The sequence below is a fragment of the Electrona antarctica genome (genome assembly GCF_951216825.1).
Source record: "Electrona antarctica genome assembly, chromosome: 18".
Classification (NCBI taxonomy): domain Eukaryota; kingdom Metazoa; phylum Chordata; class Actinopteri; order Myctophiformes; family Myctophidae; genus Electrona; species Electrona antarctica.
This window is the reverse complement of record NC_136799.1, coordinates 32,837,622-32,860,710: the sequence shown is the minus strand read 5'-3', so window position 1 is coordinate 32,860,710 and position 23,089 is coordinate 32,837,622. Positions and strand designations below refer to the sequence as shown.

Below are 23,089 nucleotides of genomic sequence, written 5' to 3'. Positions count from 1 at the left end.
ATTTTGTAAAATGTCTTATGCATCCGGCCACTAGATGCCACTAGAGTCTTATGTGTGTCTCTCTTGTACTACAACAATGAACAAGTGGGTCTGGAGCTTAGAGTAAGGTCTGGAGAGTGGTTTTTGATTGATTGATTGAAATATTTATTAACAGTTTGCAGAATTACAGTACTTTTCAAGCACAGACTCAATACAAAGACTGTTAACTGTGAGTGGACGACCCAATTAAGCATTATACTTGTTTACAAGAGGGTCCACCTTGTTCAATTCATCAAAATAGTGGACCGACCATGTCGTGGTTATTGTGCATACCTCTTTTGTGTGTCTCGACTCGAGCTAAAAACGTCTGCTGGAGGGAACCACTGCTGACATTGACGATCATAAATGATAATGATAATGGTGATTTTAATGATTACAGCGATCAACTCATCGACTACATCGTACATCCTATAGACATCCTGGTGAGAGTCTAAGCGACGCACTGTCACGCATAGATATATATAAACTCTAACTCTAGATGGCTCAAGGCGGAGTTTCTCTCGTCGTTCACCCGGCAGCCATCTTACTTCGGGGCTACAGTACAGAATGTTCAATGGCAGCTCAAACAGAAACAGTCATAACTCCCTCAAATCTTGACGGATTTACAAACGGGTTGGTTTATTACAAACGTTGTCAACGTGGCTATGATTGTGGCTACGCTTATCTGCTTAATTATCTTTTTGTATATGAACGTCGTATAAAAGCATATAAGTATGCGGACGTCTCTGACGTTTATAACAAACCAAACAGTTTTGAAAATCGGTTGAAAATTGAGCAAGTTATGGTCATTTAAGAGTACATGCCCCATAGACACAATGTTATGTGGCCCGAGGTAAGATGGCCGCCACGTAACGACGTCGCTCTCCATTGGCCAACAGCGCGGGTGAGCTATCTAGAGTTTATATATATCTATGCTGTCACGCACAAGAGCGACGTCACAACAAACGGTGGGTATTTGAAATTCCAGTCCGCTCTGAGTGCATTACTACAGCACCAATGTTCAAGATTGATTTCCCGCGGCGAGACGTGTTCCATCATATGAGGTAACATCTGTTTACTTATGTTTGTATGAAGAAACGTGGAATGGAATAAAAGATTACAATATTTGGTTTAGTTTTCAAACTTTACACCTACGATTAACGATATCTTTATTCTGCTGGGTTGCTTTCTCTTGAGAAACTGTTTGCTTACTATAGTAAAGTTAGCAGCAGCACGCCACTGTAGACCCCAGCCCCACAAGTGAGCGTTTGTTTAGGCTAGCTAGTTAAACGGATAGAATGCTATCTGTTAAGGAATAGCAATTTGATTTGATATCATTGTCACATCTGATACAGGTATCGTGGTTGGGGCGAACACATTGACCCTATCTTCTAGTGAAGGATTAAGTACCTACAGAGTGCAACATCGAAGGATTCGTGTATCATCATAATCTGCCACTCTTATGAAAATTCCCAACCCATGTTCCCACAATGGAGACACAACAAAGACTCTTTAAACACTTGCCCACACCGGACAAGGACTTCAGGCAGGGAAGCTGGATGACCCACAACCTGCATGTAAATGGAGATTCAATGGCCTCTCCAGATATGTCCAGTGGAATTATATCTGCGGTGATGGAGGATGATGGGTCGTTCACTTACAATATGGATATTGTGCCAGATCATGTGCCCAAAACGACAAAATGTGTGCAACACACTATGACACAACATGACTCTCCTGCCAAGGTGTTTGCAAAACTGAAATCCCAACTGCAGAGGGAGCGCCATCCTCTCAATGATGTAGCCTCAACATCTAATTTATTTCCCAGTAAGCCGTCATACTAATTCTTTCATTTCATCTCTATGTTGGGCATCGATGTAAAACTGCAATCATCTAGTAGTAGACGGGAATCACTAATTACGTTTGCATGCAAACTAATAATCGCATTTTGGCTTAAATAATAAGTACTTTCTTTCTGAAGATGAAGTGGTTGCTCTGAAGAGAGATCAGGACATCACAAATGTTGTCAGTGGGAGGAGACGACTGATCAAGAGCCAAGGTGAGAATGTAGTCGAATGTGTACTTTGTATGAAATAATTATTCCCAAAATAAAAATGTATACTCAGTTTGATGTATACTGCTTGTAAAGCAAATGCGGATACATCACAATTATTATAATTTTTTTCTCCAGTGTTTAATGTATATTATAGGAAAACATTGTTTAACAGAATATTGTCTTGAGTCCAATCTGCTATTGTGTGTTTGGTTTGATTTTGTCTGTTCTTGCTGCTCATGTACTGGACAAGCCATCCTTCACCATTTACAATGATATGTGCAGGACAACTCCAGCATCCAAGGTTTTGGTAGTGTTAAAAACTTAGAAATTCACTCCCTGACAACGATTTGGGCATAACCGATTGTCAAGCTGATGTTGTTGACTGCCAAACAGCTTTTGTAATGTAGATTACTCACTTCCCTGCCACAACTTGCCTCAGACGGACCTGCATAATAATCGTTAGGCTGTTCATTCCTCAAGTAATACCAAGCTTTGCTGCCAGTGCCAGATGAACGACTTCATTATTCTACTCACTGGTTAACCATACACCTCCTGATTATTTATTCATATCGCTTTGTTTGTCTTTTGTCAGTCTGATCTCTGAACTCTTTGGTATTTTCTTTACTTTTTGAACAGGGGAGTGTGTTTCTTTGGAGAGGCTTCCTCAGTCTCCAGCCAAGCTCTTTGATCACATTAAAGAGCGGGAGAGGAACAGACTCATTCAAGAAGGTTGCAAGGCTGAACGAGGCAAAATGATGATCCAAAAGAGAGGTATTATGAGACATAATGAAGTGTAAAGCCTGATCTTATGTTTTTTTGGGTGGGGGGTAGGGATGCCTCGATCCACTTTTTCCACTCCCCGATCCGATACCGATCTAAAATCATCAAAACCGATCCGATTACCGATCCGATCCAGCACATATTTAAGTCGCTCTATGCTTTCCTAAATCTGGCAGATAGCACACTTTTTTTTTATCTTTACCTTTTATTACAGATTTTATAGTCTGGAATGTTGAATCAGGATTGATCAAGTGCTATTACTCAAAACAGAGAACAACACCTCCCCAGAATAATACCCACCATACACCTGATTATTTATTCACATCGCTTTGTTTGTCTTTTGTCAGTCTGAACTCTTTGGTATTTTCTTTACTTTTTGAACAGGGGAGTGTGTTTCTTTGGAGAGGCTTCCTCAGTCTCCAGCCAAGCTCTATGATCACATTAAAGAGCGGGAGAGGAACAGACTCATTCAAGAAGGTTGCAAGGCTGAACGAGACAAAATGATGATCCAAAAGAGAGGTATTATGAGACGTAATGAAGTGTAAAGCCTGATCTTATTTTTTTTGGGTGGGGACTGGGGGGTGAGCGAAAACTACTGATATAATATCATAAACATTTTGTATAGTGATATATTGCAATAATGTGTGGTTGTCTTGTCATAAACACAGGCATGCATGCGATGGAGCTCAAAACCTCCATGAATGATGTCAGAAGTGTTCCTGAAGGAGCTGATGACCAGGATGTCCAGCCTTTTGTGGTGGACCCAATACTTGTCAATTCACCACACATCCGCATGAGAACGAAGCGTCGTGAGGATGTGCATAAAGTGCCTACAAAGCCCTCTGAAGACACACACCAACAGGTCAAGGTGGGTACGATGTGATTTAGACCGGTGGTTCCCAAACGTTCTAGCTCAAGACCCAAAAGTGAAATGAAACTACTGAAAATAGCAGATCTACAAGCTCGTGATCTGACGTATTGCAAGTCCCAGCTCATTTTTATTCTTATGCTTGGTAGGTCACAGGGGTTTATTTGACAAAGTGGATGCTGAAGTCTGACGTCAAAGGCCTTTATGTTGATGGAATCCGCCAGTAAGTACAGTTGTAAACTGTACATTATATTAGAATTTAGACTTTTTATAGGCTTAATCTAAGCCTTTTAATGTAATTAAAGTTGTATTTCTTATAGGGACAACAACCTGCATTGGCACAGTAGTAGCATTGTAACGAGGGTTTCCAATACTGTGCTCAAGACAACCTCTGGAAAGACGTACAATTTGGTGGGCAGGATGGCCATGCCGATGGACTCTGGTAAGTCGGCTAAAGAACATTTCAGATTGCATTATGTAAAACTGTTGTGAAGTTTGAACTTGTTATTTTTCTGTATGTTTTGTGAACTTGTAGAACAGTGCAAAACACAGAAATGAAACCAACCAAGGAAATGTGACAGCAAAGTAGATGCAGATAGTAAACCCATGCTTTTATTTTCATTCACATTCGTACCCTAACCGTAACAGGACTTGAACTACGGATTGAAAACAAATCCTCTATGAAGAGGTTTCTACCAGTCACGTTATGGGCGTTTTGATTTTATCCTTAGTATAACCTTTGTCCGAGGGCACAAACATAGTAGCGTCTCTCGCCCGCGTACAGACGCCTCTCTCTGGGGCGGCGCTTTGGTTACGTGGTGGCGAGCGGCGAGATTGTGGCTCGCGTCCTCTGTCCCGTCAGGGCCGTTCTTCAGCAGGCGGTAGGGATATACAGGTCGTTGTCATGAGTTAGCAGTGCTTCTCACCATTTCATGTCAAGAAAGAACATTGCTGTTTCGATCAAAACCATGGAGAGCGCCGTAGATTTAGAGTTATGACGAGCCACTTACAACACAGTCGGGCTGTAAACCAAGGTTAATTAAATGAGGTTAGGAAGCAAAGAGCGTATGGTGGACTCCATGTTGCTCCCTGGAAGGGAGTTGAGACCAAGGAAGCTGAACGCGGAAGTGTTGGCTGCATATAGCCCATTGCGCATGTTTCTTTCCTTCCTGGGAGCAACATGGAGTCCACCGTACGGTCTTTGCTTCCTAACCTTATTTAATTAACCTTGCCGTAAACAAGGAAGTGAATGGCAGTACGCATGTGAGAAACACAAGGAGATTGTAAAGCAAAAAACAAATAAGAATAATTCAATAAATGACCATGGAGACGTCTTGGGCACTAAATGTAGTAGAAGTAAAACTACTGAAAATGTAACATACTAAGCCTGGATATCTGTTAAATCCCTATTCCAAGTTTCAGGGCCTATTTCATTTAACTACCGATATCCTGGCTTAATATATCCTGGATCAGCGATTAATCGGTTTCATGAAAGCTGGTGCTAAATAAAGGTTATGATTTGTTCTGTTTTATCTTTGTCCTAGAATTGCCACAGTGTTTTTTAAAGAAGTTCGCTGATGGATTCCCTGAAGACTGGAGAATGTTGTATGATAAATTCACGTCAGAATCAATAAAGTAAGTTGAATTCAGTGTGGGGGCGGATGTTTTGTGTGATGTTCTATATTGGCAGAATCGGCTTGTGTGCAATGTGCAATTTCTGTCACAAATAATATTTATTTTTATCATCTATGCTAAATCCAGCTTGGAAACAGATGGCAAAGTCGTCAAGAGACGGTCAGAGAAAGCTGTCACCAACCATTCTGTGAAACGTCAGAGGTGGAATGTTAGTAGCACATGTAAGTATAGCAAAATGAAATCTAGTTGAAATGTGGCATGCTTAAATAAAAGGCCAAATTCAGGAATTAGAGTTGCTGAGCCTGTTTATACTAGGGCCTTGTACACAACAATTCCAAGTTGCAGTACAAAATAGTCACACAGTAAAACATGCACTACTGTGGTCTTCAAACATTTTCATGTCAAGGACTCCCTAACCACTGTTATACAGTATGTAGCATACTGTATATGTTTGATTAGTTGTCTATGTCAACTCAGAATTCAGTTTATTATTTAGTTTGAATTAATAGTTGGAAATGGGAATTCCATAATGTGACTGCTCTGTATTTAACACAGAACTGCCCCCTAGTGGTGTAACATCTGGAGGCATGTAGGGAGATTGGAGTTGGTGTGGAAGTTGTAATTGATTATTTTCTAGATGAGCATACATGTCTACTCTGAAGGATGTTTATGTTTACAATTTTAACACAATTGTGGTGAGGACTGTTCCCTCTAGTTTGAACTGGTTGGTATTCTGACAAACATCTTTTGAAGTAAACATAATTTATGGAGGTGAGAGGGGTAGGTGCTACCCCATACAATATTGCACTATGTAAGGATATACTAGCCTGTGTATATCCTTACAGAGTAAGCAAACGGGTTCTGTTGCGAAATGGTCTTGTTCAGTAGACATGCATGCATGCATTTGGAGGCATGGCTACGAAATAATATTTTTAAAGCATGTTTGGACAGATTCTACGTACATAATGTTTATCTGGTGTCCTAGCTTCTTTGAGGCATTACATTTTTCTCTTTGCATTTCTATTTTCTCTTCTCCAGATGTCTCCTGTACTCCTACGTCCTCTGCGAAGACCGTTAATGTGTCCCGAAGTGGCCGTGTGATAAAGACCCCTCTAGATTATTGGAGAGGTGGGCGGGTCATCGTGGGCAAAGACATGAACGTCACAATTTATGATTCCTTTAATACAACCATCTGTCTTCCAGTAAGCTACTAATTAACCTTGACATTGAACACACGTTGCTCTTAAATGTTACATGCTTGATATAATTGACTTCTTTTACGGACATATTTCAACATCTTTTTGCAGCAAGTTGAGGCAGAGGTTTCCCGGTCTAACTGTGCAGGTAAGAATGCATGGAAATACGGTAATGTCAGATGTTGGGTGCATTTTTAAGGCATTTTTAATGCTTCCTTTGCCAAAACTGCATATTGTCAGCTGAATATTACTTACGTTTCTTAAAATGATTTTCGTCGGTTTCATTAAACTGTTTTATAGACTGCAGTTTTTAAATGTCAGCTGAATACTTTGAAGGGTTCGTCCCAAGCTCGTTAGCTCTGTATAAACCAGTGGTTCCCAAACCTTTTCATGTCAAGGACCCCCAAATTGACACTAATTGGACACCCCCATAAGAGAAGATTTTTACGGCTTATAGCAGAGATTCTCAACCTGTTTAATTTCAAGGACCCCCCCCCCCCCCCCCCCCCAGTTTGACATGCATTAGTCTACGGTCCCCATTTAATGGCATTTCTATCTCTGGGACCCCCAATTTATATTGTAAAATCAACGGTTCCATTTGTACACTTTCAGAGTTACAGACCTATAAGGGTCCATTTGGTTCCAAACTATCATTTGGCTGGGGAACTCCTGGGGTCCCCCCAGGGGTCCTTGAGGGAGTTCCCAGACCCCACTTTGGGAACCACTGGTATAAACAAAAGCAGGTGACAGTGTGTCCATACACACTCCCCGGAGATGCCCGAGGCCACGCCCCAAAATGCCTGTATGTGAGTAGTGTTCTTCTCTCCGGTTCCATTCCGTGGCTGCGGAACAACGAAAAAGTTAATTTGGGCGTCCCGTTTTTTTTGTTATGTTGCTGCTGTTTTTGCAGTTCCCGACACTACAATTATTGACCATAGTGTTGCTGCAGGACGACGAAAAAATATAAAATGTAACGTGTAGATTCCATAATGCAATTCCAATGGTCTTTAGCCCTAAACAATAATGGCGGCCACACCTCGGGCCCAAAATACCTGTATGTATGTATGTATGTGTGTCTCAAAGAATGTGGTCACTGAAATCAGTCGGTCTCATGCCTCTGGGGCAATAAAGGTGCAGCCAGTAGTGTTCAAGATGTTTTGTTTGGTCGAATGGACGGACCAAACAACTAAAATTGGCATCCTTAGTTCCCCACTGCTCTAAAAAGTAAACTTGCAACTGAAAATGTTTTCTTCAAGTGACATGTGTCAATGGTTGTGACTCAATGGTCAATGGTTGTGACTAAATATACTGTGTCTTCTATATGCAGAGAAAACACGGAGTGAACGAAAACCACCACCTCGACCTCGCCACCGTAATGTAGTCGGGTCCAAACCGGCTAAACAAACTGGAGGACACAACGAGCCACTGAACACTGACTTGAGCATCCCAGAGGGATTTTCTCGCAGATCAACATCTATTGCAGGAATTACGGCCATGCAGCCCACATTGTATACAGACGGTGTACCTGAATCTGAAGCCAACTCAAATCACCGCTCAAGGCAGAGGTCTAAAAGCCCAAAGAGGCGTCGACAAGAAAAGGCAATCTTCCAGCCAGATTCAAATGATGGCTCTCGGGCACGACCACACAGCCGGAGGAAGGGCACCAAAGCACTCAGAGAAACTGGATCTAAGGCCAGGAAAAATGTATACAAGGCCCCGCCAAACTAAAGGGGAATGATGAGGACCAGTGGTTTGAGGTAGAGCTTGCAAGGCCTAAAAAGTATGTCTTCTTAAATGTGAGTGAGGCCTAAGTGCGAGTGAGGCCTTACAATCACAGAAAGAGATGGGTCTCATCATTCACAAAAAGTTCTTATGTTCCTGAGAAATGAGCCCATTAAAAAACACAATCATAGATGTTACTCCATCGACACATACACACTTTTGCACAGGTGGGTGTGGTTTTGAGGTTAGGTATAGGCAATGGCTTCTGTGAGGTGCTAGAAATATTTGTCAACTACTTGAAAATGTTTTCTTGTGATTTTATGTTGCATATATTTAAAATAAAATGTGTTTTCTACTACCTTACATTTTGTACTCGTGCTTCTCTGATAAATATAATTTGACATTCTTGTCAGCTAACATAATAAACGTGTCGGAGTATACCCCAGAGGAGGTGGAAATCTCTGATGTCAAACTCATCTTATCAGACTGGAATTCTACATAATACATATGATACACAGAGTGTAAAATGAGCCATGTTAACCTGATAGCCTACTGTCTTCTACCAGAAAATGACACCACCTTTGTCTGGGCGTTCAGGCCATTCAGCGTCGGGAGCATTTCACTTTTGCGGATTGAATGTTTTCAAACTAAGTTGAAATAATGTCCTCCGAATGGCCAACTTTTCTAAAAGCACAATGTAATAAACTGTTATTTCACAGCAAATGTGTTGGATGATTTTACTTGGACAAGTTAGCAGATAGTAGATATTTTGACTTATGTCACGTGTATCTTTTCGCTTGTTTTCTTTTTATAAACACAAGAGTGCACCCTACTGACCCTAGACAAACCAATCAGAACCACGAAATTGAATGCCAAAAAGAAACACGCGAACCAGAGAGCTCTTTGCTTGTCACGTGATTCACGTTGTCATGTGACCATACCTCTATATCAGGCTTGTTTGCCTGACTGCAACAGCATAGCAGGCGCCGGGCAACGCATGGAATACAATGAGAACCCTGTGAGTGTTTTTTGGTGTGTTTTTTTTACATGATTTAATATAGGCTAGCACATTAGGTAAAACAGATTTCTCCGTTTTTTCTAAAATGTGTTTTAAATGTATTGTACATCGTTACTATTCTATTCTTGGTATTTATCACTCGTGGTTTGATTTTGTTTTGACTTAAATATAAAGTATAATGTATAATTAACTCAACTGGGTGTTTTAACTTTGACTAGAGCTCACATGAAGATGACACAGCGTGCATTGTGTAAGATCTGACCTACTTAAATCACACAAAGGCTTTGCTATCATAACCTTGAAGATAAACACTTCCTGATTTCAAGAAATGGTAACGCTTTAGGTGCTTTACACTGATTATGTGGCTGCGAGTGTGCCGGTGTGAGAGTTGTTTTATTGATTGTATATTGTTATTATGTGGACTGCAGGCTGACCTTTACCACCGTCCTGATATGCAGCAAGTTGGTTTGGAGTGGATACCTTGAGGCTGATCAAGATGTCCTGTAAGCAAACCCCTTGCCTCTACTTGTAACAATGTGTGCAATATCAGACGTCCAGTTGTGTAAACAAACTGTGTGTAATCTTAAAGGTCCAGTTTCTAGATTGAAAAATTAGTATAAGTGTAGGTTTGCTCTCTGTCTCAAATAGTTTTGTCTGGAGAATTGCTCCGATAATGGTATGTGTGGACAGTGGACTATATGTATCCTAACAGTTTGAGTCCGATGTGGCTCTATTTGGTTTAAGGTTTATGAGCCTACTATTGGAATAAGGATATTACTTAGAAATGCCACCAAAATGTGGAACGCCCTACCAACAGTCATTAAGACATGCAAATCCCTTGACTCCTTCAAAACCGCTCTCAAAGGGCACCTACGGATGGCTGCAATTCGAAACTGGCCCCCGTAAAATCTGAATTCCCCCCCACCGCCCCCTTTTCCCCTCACTGTATATGTTTCTTTTCCCTTTTTACCTCCATTATGATGAATTCCTGTACTGTTCTTTGTCTATATAGAAGTGTCTATTTGTACGTCTCTAAATATTTTGATTAATTGAACATGATGGACCCTGTTGTAAACAAGTGTAATGCTTAATTGGGTCGTCCACTCACAGTTAACAGCCTTTGTATTGAGTTTGTGCTTGAAATGTACTGTAATTCTGCAAACTGTTAATAACATTTTCAATCAATTAATCAATGGCGTTCCCTTTGCTCTAGGGTACCAGAGGAATGGACTAATGTGGGCCGAGTCAGCCCCTTTGAGGAGCTGGAGTTGACCTTTGCCCTGAAGCAGAACAATGTTGACCTGCTGGAAGAAAAACTCAGATTGTCATCGGACCCAATATCACCACTGTATGGTAGGACTCTGCCTTTTTACCGTTGCATATTCCGAAGCAAATCTTTGATTAAAAGAGAAACACTATTGTATTTGTTGCGCATTAATCCTCCAAATTCTTCATTCAGTACATGTGAATATGAATCAACTGAACATTGGACACAAATGGGACTGGTTATTCTTCTGGCACTAATCTTTTGATTTCTAGATCTGGGTTGTGAAGCTTTGACTTGACTTAAGAAAAAGTTAGTTTCCCTCTGTTTTTACAAAATTCACCCACAAATAGCGAACACCTCTTTGTCTCATTGATGAGACGTTGTTTACAAGTTTGTACAGTATATGCTGATGAGGCACAATTATACTCTTGCGTTGACCCACTTCCACACAGCACAGCAGCTGTGCTATTCCACTAGACCTGAACTCGTTTATCATCATGCCCCAGTTAATTCAGAGGTGAAAAACACCTGCCCTTGTCCTCCACTTTAACTGTTGGCCAAGCACAATGACTAAATTAAATCTCCTTTTAAATGTGTCCTCCACAGGCAAGCACCTGAGCTTAGATGAAGTCGCTTCCCTTGTGCGTCCGTCTGACTTGACTCAGAAGCTGATACATTATTGGCTACAGAGTCATGGGGTTACGAACTGCCTGACTATTCGCACTCAGGACTTCCTACAGTGTACCATGAGTGCAGAGTAAGTGCATAATCTTAAACATGAGTTATTTTGCTTACCCAAGAACCACAATAAAAGCCGTAACGGCTGACTGTTGAGTACAACATTTCTTCAATTGTGCGAAAATGTGTCATGTGAGGTAGTTCCCTTTCAGTGATTTGGAAACCGCTATCTTCTGCTCAAAATTGAAGTTCCTTAATTTGACAATACATATACATACATTGGATGTCACAATAAGAACTCCTGATGCTCCCACCCGTAGCACCGTGACCGTATTTAACCTTGTGATGGAATGAGACCACAAATGGACTTATGAATTATTAATTCCAGTGTTGATCTGTACTACCATATATATTATTGAATGTGTTAAACTGATCCTCTTGGATGTACATAAATAGTTGATTTGTTTGTTTGTCCTGTTTTCAGGGTCGCAGAGACGCTGCTTCCAGGCAGCAAGTTCCACCGATACGTCAGGGATGGTCAGTCTGTGGTGAGGTCATCATCTCCATACTCAGTCCCTGATGCTGTTCATCAGCACCTTGACTTTGGTAAGCACCCGTCTTGTACTTTCATGAATAAAAATAATTTTAGTGTTGTAAAGCAGTGATTGTCAATCTGTGGGACAAGGCATGCTGGTTGGCTGTGAGGATATTGCAAGTGGGCCCCAAATAACTGGCAAAACACCAAGATTTGAATGATATTACATAATAATGTAAAAGAAATGTCCTGCCGTTTACTTTTTTATTTCTTCAAAACCTTGAATAAATTAGTTTTCATTGTGATACCGAAATTGGAGCTTACATTTGCAACATTGATCCAAGATGGCTGATTGATCATTAAAATAAAAATGCTCTGAAAATGCTGCCCTGTTGAGTGATCAGATGGAAGGCTTTTGAGATTTTCAAGTGGGCCCTGATCCAGAAAAGGTTGAGAACCATTGTTATTAATACAACTGGCATATCTGCAGTTGTTGGAGTTGGTCTCCCTACTCTTTCATTGAGAGATTTCAACCCCAGTGTCAGGTGTGACATTTGAATCAGACAGCAGTAGATCGCCATCTTAGCTGCAGTCCAGAGTCAGACATTGGGAGCAGTAGTGAGTAGTGACACTTGCGACCTTGGAAGCGAAAGGTTCAGGGTTGATCCACAGCCCCCCCTGGGTTAGTGAAGTTGAAGTGTCCTTGAGCAAGACCCTGAACCCCTAATCTGAGTTTCACAGAAGTTTTATTTTTCGCCACTAGGGGGGCGAGAAACTGAACCCCTAACTGCTCGCTATGAGCAGGTTAGTTAGTGTATTGCATGGTTTCCTCCACCGTCAATGTGTTTGTGTGTTTGAATTTAATTTACAGTATATTGTAAAGCACTTTACATTGTTTCAATGGAGACACACGGTGACTACAAATTCCACGCCCCCAAATGAGACAGCGGCCTCACTTCAGTTCCGTTAGAACGGTGTACTGCAGCTGTCAATGCAATTCCTATGAGAGGCATCATAAAATAGTAAAAACACCCTAATTTCACTGCTTGATTACTTGTGTTCTAAGATTTGTCCTTTTTAATGTCACATACCTGCCAATATACAACCCACAATGTACTATAATATACTACATCAGTGTGTCAAACGGGGTCAGCAGGCTTTAGTTTAGTTTAAATATCAAGTTAAAGTGGTCGCATGGTATATACGTCACGGTTGCATCCCTTGAGGTTTTCAATACCCAGATACATATGTGTTTTGTTTTATAGGCTGTTTATTTGTGGAAAATTATCCAAACGGCATCTTGCAATACTAATTATTAATACTAATCTGGAGAATTCACTAGGTAGTTGAAATTGTCGGGATATGTCACTCCTCCATTTTGTTGGTGTTTGGGTTTGGGGTTTGGATTTCCCCATCAGCCAAGTTAAAACTCACACGTTTTAATTTATCATGTACCGGTCTGTAGAACATTTATAGTCCGTCGCGATTCGGGTTGTATTATTGAGAATTCCACTCTTCAAAGTCTGTGCTCGTAGCCTCGTAAAGACTGTGACGTCACTGAAATGTGACTACTTGAAATGTGAAACACATCCTCTATTGAGAAAACAAGAAGATATGTTGACAAAGACACTCCATACATTTGGAAACATATTTTTATTCAAATCAATATAGTATTCAGTTAATTTCATATTATTTTAAAAGTAGGCTAACTACAGTTGAATTTCAATGGACTTCTATGGCTGGCCTGCAGTACACCGTTCTAACGGACCTGAAGTGGGGCCGCTGTCTCATTTGGGGGTGTGGAATTTGTAGTCCCCGTGTGTCTCTATTGCTTCTCCCATCGGGATAGAGAGACAACGAACATACAACTTAGATTGTAGATTCAAATATCATAATATAATAATCAGATTTCTATACATTTTTCAAAAACTCATACAGTCGGAGGGGTTCATCGCTTCCCACCCAAAGGACTGGACGTCAGCACAGCCTTATCCAATAGGAGGCACAGGCACTATAAGCCAGGGCTGCACGTTGGTGTGACACCTTCCATTTTGAGAGCCCGCTACAACTTGACTGCAGCTGATGTGGGATCAGGACAGAACAACAGCCAGGCTGTAGCGCAGGTACTGCATGTCTGCATGTCTGCATTTCCTCTTTTGGGCTCGTAATTTTTGTTGAAAATATTTGAAAAGGGCACATCTACAAACTCGTAACTATTTTTGAAAGATTTGGAAAATTGGGCTTAAGTGGTTAAAGTAGTGCAGGCCCTTGGGGATATTTCATGCTAATTCGTCTATAAGCGGCACATTTTGCACAGATGTAGCCCAGGGCATGCTCTAATGATTTAGCTAGGGTGCCCGAACCGGCGACCTTGGGAAACTTTGTGACAGCTGCTGAAAGTTGGGGTATTAATAACCTATATAAGGCAACATTTTCTATTTCATTATGCTTTAAGTAGCGTGTGACATGTCAAACTAGGGGGTTTTCATGATTCTAAATCCATTGCGAGCATTCGTTTTGCACGACAAACACTCCTTGGACTAACTGATGACCACACAAATGTGATGAGGTCATCACATTTGCCTATGGCCGAATTTAGTAGTTTCTTTTGGTAGCCTGGGTTCCAGGTTGATTCGCTGCGTTCCGTGGATTTGAATTGTCACTTCGCTACTGAGTAGTGAATGACAAAACGGAGTGATGAAAACGATTCACGGAACGCAGCGATTCAGGCTAGAACTAGGGTTGGGATTTGTTAGGATTTTAACGGTTCCGGATCCTTACCGGATCCCTCTAACGGTTCCGGTTCCTAACGGTTCCTAATATTATTTTTTTTCCCCTTTTTTTTCTGACATACATTATAACTAACCTAACCAAGTACTTAATAAACACAAATTCAATTATTGTATTTGCACTTTACAATTATGAGGTGGCACTATTATTTAAACTTCACCACCACCAGCTAGCCACCACGACAATGTCATTGTTGCAATTTGTACTGTATATTAAATATACAGTACACATTGCAATAATGATATTGTTATGGTGACAAATGTTGTGTCTTTAATGTTCAGATTAATTTAATATGAAGGACCCCAGTTACCCTAATGGAAACAAGCCATAGTGCTTTCTTGGGTTAAAAAATCCTCTTAGCAGACCTTGTATTGAACTGTAGGCTACGTCCCTGTGCTTTTTTCTGCAAACTGTTTATAAAGTAATCAATGTATGGAGGTATATATGCACCTAAAGGCTGGGCTCTCAACAGTTGCGCGATTAATTTAGAGCCAAATCAAAAGCAGTTGAGTTGCTTATAAGTTGTAAAAATAAGTGCAGACAATAGATTTTTATTTAATTCATGGCTCTATAGTTGATTGATTTTGAGATGTTTCCTCAATGTGGACGTGGTGCGACTGTTGCAAGTTGCAACAACCTTTGCAGGAAACTATGGCATCGCATTTATTGCACTTTGCGTGCTCAGCCTCAGAGTCATTTCCCGTTCTGTTAACCACACTCGCTCCGCGGCGGTGACCTCTCGCTGAATGCACAGAACAGTGGTATCCGCCCCACTCACTCACTCATCGCAAAGTGCAATAAATGCGATGCCATAGTTTCCTGCAAAGGTTGTTGCAACTTGCACCAGTTGCATGTCCACATTGAGGAAACCTCTCAAAATCAATACGCCTACACAAGTCACAAGATTAATCTACTCACTCATGTCAAGTAGTAGACGTCACCCCAGTAACTTGGCTCTGCATGCATGCATGCACAGACACAGCGGAGCTAAATGACGACTGATGAGAACCGTTTGGGGAACCGTTAATAAAAAAATCACACCCGTGTGAACTGAGTGGTGTAAGGTTTTATATAGCATGATCAGCTCTGATCTGACGTAATGAAATCACACCCGGATGTGATTTCACAACTGGCTTTTTTTGTGCAGAGAAAATGACCACGGTTGCTACGGTCATCCAGTTCACCCGGGTGTGATTTAATTACGTCAGAAATTATTTTGAACATAGCAACCATGGTCATTTTTTTATGCACACAAAAGCCAGTTGTAGGAGTGGTTTACACCACTCAAAAAACGATGGAACCGGCTCCGGATCCGCAATGTCGGAACCGGGTCTGAAATGGACTCTGTTCCGAATCCCAACCCTAGCTAGAACCCAGGTTATGTTCTTCGTGCAAAACTAATGCTTGGAAACAGCACCCTCTTTTCCTTTGAATGTGGGTCAACGGTCTGTCTTGAGAGGTTAGTGGTTTCCAAACAATGTAATGGACTACCCCAATACCACAGGGGAAGAATATTAAAATGTATATATTTTCTAATTTAGCATACATTGGCATACATTTCTTTTCCCCAGAAAATGTGAAGGGTTTCTATTACTGACTGTTTATCTTTCTGTGACATTCCTTCAATAAAATGAAATAAATCCACCAGGGGGGTGGAGCATCACTCAGAAAATAAAAGGGGCAAGAGTAGTTCAATAGTAGTTCAGTTAGCCATTTTTGTTAATGCTCCAACTAAACCTGGATAATAAAGTTATTAATTTTTAAGTAAGGATCACCCCCCCTTAACAGGTGGAGATGATAGTGTATCACGTAAAACACAATGAGTCATGGGCATTTGAGTGTGACTTTTCCTGATGCTGCATTTGGCTAGAATTATCTATCAATGCGTTAAAATGTAATGACGCATCATTCGGTACTGATCCGTGGAATGCAGACACTTCCTCTAAAATTAAACTAAATGCTTTCGAAGATTGTTGATTAACATCAAGTATGCTATGAGTCGTAGTCAATGGGCTAAACATGCCAGACCACTGGTATAGTTATTTAATGTTAATGAATTGATCTTAATTTCCAGTTCTTGGAGCAGTACTACCACCCTGCAGACCTGGCTGAGTTCATGAGCATGTTTGGCAGGAGCTTCCAGCACCTGTCCAAAGTGGATCGGGTTGTGGGCACCCAGGGAGCAGGCAAGGCTGGTCTGGAGGCTAGCCTGGATGTAGAATATATCATGAGTACCGGGGCAAACATCTCTACATGGGTTTTCACAAACCCAGGTATGTGTAGATGATCAACAGACACAGCATAATGGCAATACAGGCTAAATATTCAGTTTTAAGTTGTGGTGCAGTGTGCAGTCTTTTTCCATGGATGCATGCCTTTTGAAGTTCTAACACTTGTGTGCTGAACTATACATTATTCAGTAGGGTACGGGTTGAGCACATTGTTTCCTATTGCTTACGGTTTATGTTGGAGAAATTCACATCCCATAAGTACAGGTTTTGTTCATGCTTCGCTTCTATTCCTGTAGCTACGGTGTCAGTATTGCTGCTGCGCTTGACACCGCAGTTATGATTGCCGCTCTGTGGATTCGACTAGATTGGTGTGTAACTCTTTTAAAGTAATAAATGGGGCTAGTGGGGAAACCTAGTCTACAGTATAGAGGGTATGCGCATGCATAAAGTGCATTAAACGATGTTAAACTCACTTTGCCACTCAATCAGAAAGGACTTTTCTTTTTGGATGTATGGGCTGTCAAGGCCAGAAAGTACTTTGTTGCCACTCTGTAGACGTTACCGCATATCTTCTGGGTATGATGATGTATCACGCATAGTCGCATACCCTCTATATATTCGTATTTTCTCTTGTTCCCTTATCGTCTAGGTCGTCATGAGTCCCAGGAGCCTTTCCTCCAGTGGATGATTGTGCTCAGCAACATGTCTGACTTGCCCTGGGTACACACCATCAGCTATGGCGATGATGAGGACAGCCTATCTGTGGCGTACATGACGCGCATTAACACTGAGTTCATGAAGGCTGGAGTCAGGGGTGTCTCTTTGCTCTTTGCTTCAGGTTAGTCTTTGGTACACGGCCCACATCTTTCACACCACATCCACCGTCCTCCATCCGCCAGTGCCACCTGCTAGTCTGTGTCTCCGAGAGCAAAGAAAGAGGAGGCTCCTCAAGCCGCTTAGAGCGAGGATGACCGAGGATACATCAAGTGTATCCTTCATGTCTCCTTCGCTTTTTCATCTGAATGCATGACAATACGTTTTTCCTTTCCCAGATTGCGCCCCTGGTCAAAATAAGCTTTATTCAACAGCCCATAATCAAAGAACTGAACGCGGTAACATAATGTCTTCTCTGGGTGACAGCAAAGACGAGCGAACACATCATTTTCCCACATCCGGTTCCGGTGGAACCTTGAAAAATGGAGGCCCCTGTTATTAACATTCTAGCAGTGACTTCTTTAGAGCTATAAGCTAAATTAGTCTATTGTGAAACCAGTATTCTGGAAGCTTTTGCCTAATGTTTTATTTACTTTAATCTCGCGTAGGTGACAGTGGCGCTGGCTGCAGACATTTGACCAAAGGAGAGAACTCCTTCAGGCCAAGCTTCCCTGCCTCTAGGTAAAACATCAAAGCCTCAAGACTGGAAGTTAAAAAGGGGCAAAAACGGCCTACAATATTGGAAAGTGTTCATCATTTCTGTTGGGCAGAGACCTTGTATTTCCATGTTTCAACCTTTTTGTGAGCCTGTGGATCTATTTTTACTATTTTTGAAAAGGTATTTTATTTTCATTTAACCGTTATTTATACAGGAGAACTCCCATTGGGATATAATGAGATTTGAATGATAATATAACGAGGGACAGGGGGAGCCCTATTTAAATTGTTTTAAGTTGAAAGTGGTTATGACTGTCTATGGGTTTTATAGATATTGAACGAATTAAATTATTAACAAGAGCTTGTGATTAAATAACTACACTGGATTCCCTGGAACACAGGTTCATCTTTTAATTTCCTGTAAAGTAATTGTGACATGGACATACAAGGTTTCCATTGGACAACGACGTCATGTAAAAGTGATTATGTAATAGTCATTCTCTAATACTAACCTGTTTCTCCAGTCCATATGTGACCACGGTTGGAGGAACTTCATTCAAGAACCCTTTTAAAGTGACTTATGAAGTGACGGATTACATTAGTGGAGGAGGTTTCAGCAACATCTTCAAGATGCCCGACTACCAGGTACAGTCTGCTTGACATTGGTATTGACTCTAACTGAACCACATGTTAACATATAGAGGGTATGCGTGTGACATCGTCATCAAACCCGGAAGTTATGCAGGAACGCCTACTGAGTGGCAAAAAAATACTTTCTGGCCTTGACGGCCCATACATCCAAACAGAAAAGTCCTATCTGATTGCATTAAACAATGGTAAACTCACTTTGCCTCTCACTTTGCCACTCTATTTCCCATTCACTTTATGCATGTGCATACCCTCTATTGTCGCTGTCGGGTGGAAACCTTGTATGTGTAAGTGTGCTTGTATACGTCCATGTGCTCCCACAGGCAAGTGCAGTGGCAGGTTACCTGAAGGCCACAGCAGCCGGTCTACCACCACAGACCTACTTCAACACAAGTGGAAGGGCCTATCCAGATCTGGCTGCGCTGTCTGATAACTACTGGGTGGTCAGTAACCGAGTACCCATCCCCTGGGTCTCTGGGACCTCGGTAAGTAGCTGCAGCATACTTTTATGTATTTTGGTGACGTATCGTATGTCATATTTTGGATGTTATATTGACCATAATAAGAATTGGAAGTGTTGTGATATTTCCAAATTTGGTTTCCCTTTTCAAATCACGTCGTCTACTGCTCCTTCCAGGCATCGACCCCGGTTGTTGGAGGAATTTTGGCTCTGATTAATGATCAACGCCTGCAGAAAGGCCTACCTGTGCTAGGCTTCCTCAACCCTCGTCTCTACCAGTTGAACGGACAGGCCCTCTTTGATGTAATTATTATACTTTCTACTTGCCTACTGTAGCTCAATGAGAAGGGCTTTACCACTATTCGCGTTTAAGAGATGAGTGTAACTCGATGAGTTACAAAATGTGATTGTTTTTATTCCATTTTTGAATCTTTACTGTGCTTAGTGACTAGTAGCATGTCATCAAAGAAACATCAAAATAAGTCATACTGTATCATCAAACAAGTTAGTTTATTTTTGAATGTCATATTTCAACCTTTTTAATCTAAAGTGTGCATGTATACACACTATTTTAAGAAGTCTAGGCTAAAATATGTAAGTATGCATGTATACACACTATTTTAAGAAGTCTAGGATAAATTATGTAATTTAGATCGCATATTTTGTAGACATAGCATTGTATAGTGTATACTTATAGTTTCATCATACAGATCTACTGTTGGACGGAGGTTCTTGGTTTACTTTTAATCCTAGATGACTATTTCTATGTATTGTGTATTACCTTGTTCTTGCTTACTGTAAATCGCTCTGGATTAAGAACGTCTGCTAAATGGCTAAATTGTAATATGCATACTGTATTGTGATTTCTTAATAGGTTATTAGTTATTTTTTAAAGTTATACTAAACTGAATAATGTTCACCCTTCACAGGTGACTGAGGGCTGTCACCTAAGCTGTCTGGATGAAAAGGTTCAGGGGAAGGGTTTTTGTGCTGCACCATCATGGGACCCCGTTACAGGCTGGGGAACTCCAAACTACCCTGCTCTGCTGGCTGCCCTGTTGGATAAGTGAAGCCTTGCTAATGGACTGGCAGAGAGGTCTTGAATCCCAAACCAAGCTTCTATGTCTGTTGACACAGACGTTAAAGGGTTAGTTCAGATTTTTGTACTTAAAGCTGTAGGAAATACTTGCCATTAATATAGTGGTTGCAAAGGTATTAATTGATTGCCTGCGTCCCGTGTTGGGGGGGGTTTAGTTCTTGTCTGCTTTTGGTGAATATTAAGTAGTTCTGTCATTTGGTGGGGGGCCAATTAATTAACCCACAAAACTACCGTCATTTGTATTGTTGACATATTTCTACCATTGTAGTACAACTTTTGTTCAACTTTGACCCCTCTGTCACATGGAACTATGGTTTTGTGCTGAAAGAATAGGTCAACGATACAAATTACACTAGTTTTGTGGCCCCACGAAATGACCGGAACTACTTAATATTCACCTAAATCAAACCAGCACTCCAGCACCGCGGGACTCTAATAATCAATTAATACCTTTGCAACCACTATATTAATGGCAAGTATTTCCTACAAGTATTTCCATTTTCCAACAGCGAAGTCCAAAAATCTGAACTAACTCTTAAGGGAAGTTAAAGGGATATTTCACTTTCAAAAAAACTTTTGATAATTGTAACGTCTACTCAGGCTTATGTGAACACCCCGGGCAGTTCTTAAGTTGCTTGATTCAGTATTGGATATTTGATATTAATTTTAGCTGCCCTGCCCCCTTCCTATACAAACCCATTATAACTTAAAACTCCATTTTAACCATGATAGATTCATCAAAAACACCTAAACGTTTTTCTGTTGACTGATATTGTCCTAACACGTGAGGGGCCGTGGACTTACTGTTTTCATTTATTTTTAATAATTCTTTAATAAATGACAAACCACAGCCCCTCACGTATTAGAAGGACATTATCAGTCAACAGATTATAGGTTGGGTATTTTCGATGAATCTATCATGGTTAAAATGGAGTTTTAAGTTATAATGGGTTTGTATAGGAAGGGGGCGGGCAGCTAAAATGAATATCAAATATCTAAATACTACTGAAGCAACTTAAAAACTGTCTGGGGTGTTCACATAAGCCTGAGTAGATGATAACGTTTTTTTTTTTTTTTTTTTAAGTGAAATATCCCTTTTTTGGATATGTGTGATTTCATCATGGTTACATCCACTAGTCCTCTGTGATGACTGAGTAGACTTTATTTTATTAGTAACTGAATACTACTGCTTCTATTGATGATCTACTGTACTACTGCAGTTACCTGTTACTACTGTTCCTTGCACCCCAACAACCTCTTCACCCTGGCCTGTACATTTTAATGCCAAAATATTAACGTTAACAAGCAGAATAGCTTGCGAAAGTGCTCTTTAATCCCAAACCAAGCTTCTATCTTCATCTGCTGTCATAATTACGGTCTGATTGTAAACACAGAAATGAAAGATTGTTCTAAAACTTAGGATCTCCAGTCCGGTTTCTTCTTCATGATAAATGCAGAGGAAACTCAGGAACTTGGTATATTATCATTGAACTTTAGTTGTTTAATGGTTATTTTTGCATCAAGTAACTTACAACTGCAATACTTTGGGATTTGGCATACTATTGCTTCTATCAATAATATAATACTCATATTAATAATACCCCCCTGCCCCCCTCCCCTGAGAATAGCATCAAAAGAGGTGTGATGCAGACCTTTTAAGCAAAGCCTTTAATTTTTCCTACCATGTTTTAAGAATACAAATGATTATGCAAATATGATGCAGATATATCTTTGTGCATTTGAGTGAAACATACATCTGTAAATCCACACCGATTAGCCTGTATACAATACAGAGTGCCACCAAACATGGCAGGTTTATATATTTATGTGAATCTGTTTTTCATATTTTAGCACGCAGTTCTTCTCAGGTTGGGTTTGTAGATCGTTAACGATGGTCAAAACTACTTTTCTTGTGGCGATTACTCCCAAATTATTTGCTGTACTAAACCAGCCTAATGAACCAGCAATATTGGTAGGTAGCATTATTCCTCTAGTTATCAATTCATGTAACAATGTTTGCATGCGTGTTCTCAGATTTCAATTCAAAAAATGCTGTACTCTGACATTTAAACATTATGTGGTGGACCATTTTGATTAGGAGGATCAATGTAATTTTAAATTGGTTTGTATTTTTAAGACATGTTGATCACGTACTGTTGCGGTGGTTAGCCTACCAAATGTACTTTACAAGTAAATGTTATGCAATTGTAAATCAGTCCACCAGCATTGTTGCACTTCTTTTTACTTTTAATACTGTAAATAATGTACCTCGGCAAGTATTATGTACTGTATGTTTGTCAACATTTAATAAAGTTGAAATGTATTTTGAATTGTGAGCTTATACTTTCTCTTCAAATTACTTGGTCAAATGGATGTAATTTAGGAGTCAATTCTCTATTTGGTTTGTGCACAAAGTTGTTGACAAACCTATTTGACTGGAACAGTTCTGCTTTATATCATCTCAGTATCACTAGAAGTTTCTATTGTAATTGCTCTTACCTGAGGTGGTATTCAAAGACTGAAGCACAATTTTTTTTTTTTTTTTTTTTTTTTTTTCCAAATTAGTAAATATATTCTGTATGAAGTATCTTATGCATGTCTGTTTCCTGAGGTAAAGGTAGGGGGTTAAATCTGTCCAGCTAAAGTTTACAGAAAGAATCAAATTAAATTATCTTTTCGTTATGCACACCAGCATCCACTTTCTCTTGTGTCCCCCT

At 40.4% G+C, this 23,089-nt stretch overlaps 2 protein-coding genes across 4 annotated transcripts; both read left to right on the top strand.

The window, feature by feature from the left end:
• The first annotated feature begins 977 nt into the window (after positions 1 to 977).
• LOC306941688 (uncharacterized protein) lies at positions 978 to 8,638 on the top strand. 3 transcript variants are annotated; one of them, XM_079527289.1, is made up of 13 exons: positions 978 to 1,082; positions 1,374 to 1,845; positions 2,000 to 2,077; positions 2,711 to 2,845; positions 3,239 to 3,373; positions 3,523 to 3,722; positions 3,872 to 3,945; positions 4,043 to 4,164; positions 5,267 to 5,357; positions 5,484 to 5,578; positions 6,396 to 6,559; positions 6,665 to 6,701; positions 7,881 to 8,638. In XM_079527289.1, the coding sequence occupies exons 2-13, from the start codon at positions 1,509 to 1,511 to the stop codon at positions 8,279 to 8,281; spliced, it is 1,869 nt and encodes a 622-aa protein (XP_079383415.1). In that variant the 5' UTR covers positions 978 to 1,082; positions 1,374 to 1,508; the 3' UTR covers positions 8,282 to 8,638. The 3 variants fall into 3 exon arrangements, with proteins under 3 accessions (XP_079383415.1, XP_079383414.1, XP_079383416.1); XM_079527288.1 differs by having other exon boundaries at positions 4,028 to 4,164; XM_079527290.1 differs by lacking the exon at positions 3,239 to 3,373 and having other exon boundaries at positions 4,028 to 4,164.
• Positions 8,639 to 9,171: 533 nt separating this feature from the next.
• On the top strand, positions 9,172 to 22,702 carry tpp1 (tripeptidyl peptidase I). Its single transcript, XM_079527957.1, has 13 exons — positions 9,172 to 9,293; positions 9,722 to 9,796; positions 10,507 to 10,646; positions 11,167 to 11,317; positions 11,723 to 11,844; positions 13,712 to 13,896; positions 16,638 to 16,836; positions 17,444 to 17,632; positions 18,117 to 18,189; positions 18,690 to 18,810; positions 19,137 to 19,298; positions 19,451 to 19,576; positions 20,203 to 22,702. The coding sequence occupies exons 1-13, from the start codon at positions 9,283 to 9,285 to the stop codon at positions 20,341 to 20,343; spliced, it is 1,695 nt and encodes a 564-aa protein (XP_079384083.1). The 5' UTR covers positions 9,172 to 9,282; the 3' UTR covers positions 20,344 to 22,702.
• The last annotated feature ends 387 nt before the right edge of the window (positions 22,703 to 23,089 follow it).

Coding starts and splice junctions, on each gene's coding strand:
- tpp1 (XM_079527957.1), top strand. Junction 11,318..11,722: donor CAGTGTACCATGAGTGCAGA/GTAAGTGCATAA, acceptor TCCTGTTTTCAG/GGTCGCAGAGACGCTGCTTC. Junction 19,299..19,450: donor CCTGGGTCTCTGGGACCTCG/GTAAGTAGCTGC, acceptor TGCTCCTTCCAG/GCATCGACCCCGGTTGTTGG.
- LOC306941688 (XM_079527288.1), top strand. CDS start 1,509: ATGGAGACACAACAAAGACTCTTTAAACACTTGCCCACACCGGACAAG. Junction 2,846..3,238: donor AATGATGATCCAAAAGAGAG/GTATTATGAGAC, acceptor CTTTTTGAACAG/GGGAGTGTGTTTCTTTGGAG. Junction 5,579..6,395: donor GTGGAATGTTAGTAGCACAT/GTAAGTATAGCA, acceptor TCTCTTCTCCAG/ATGTCTCCTGTACTCCTACG.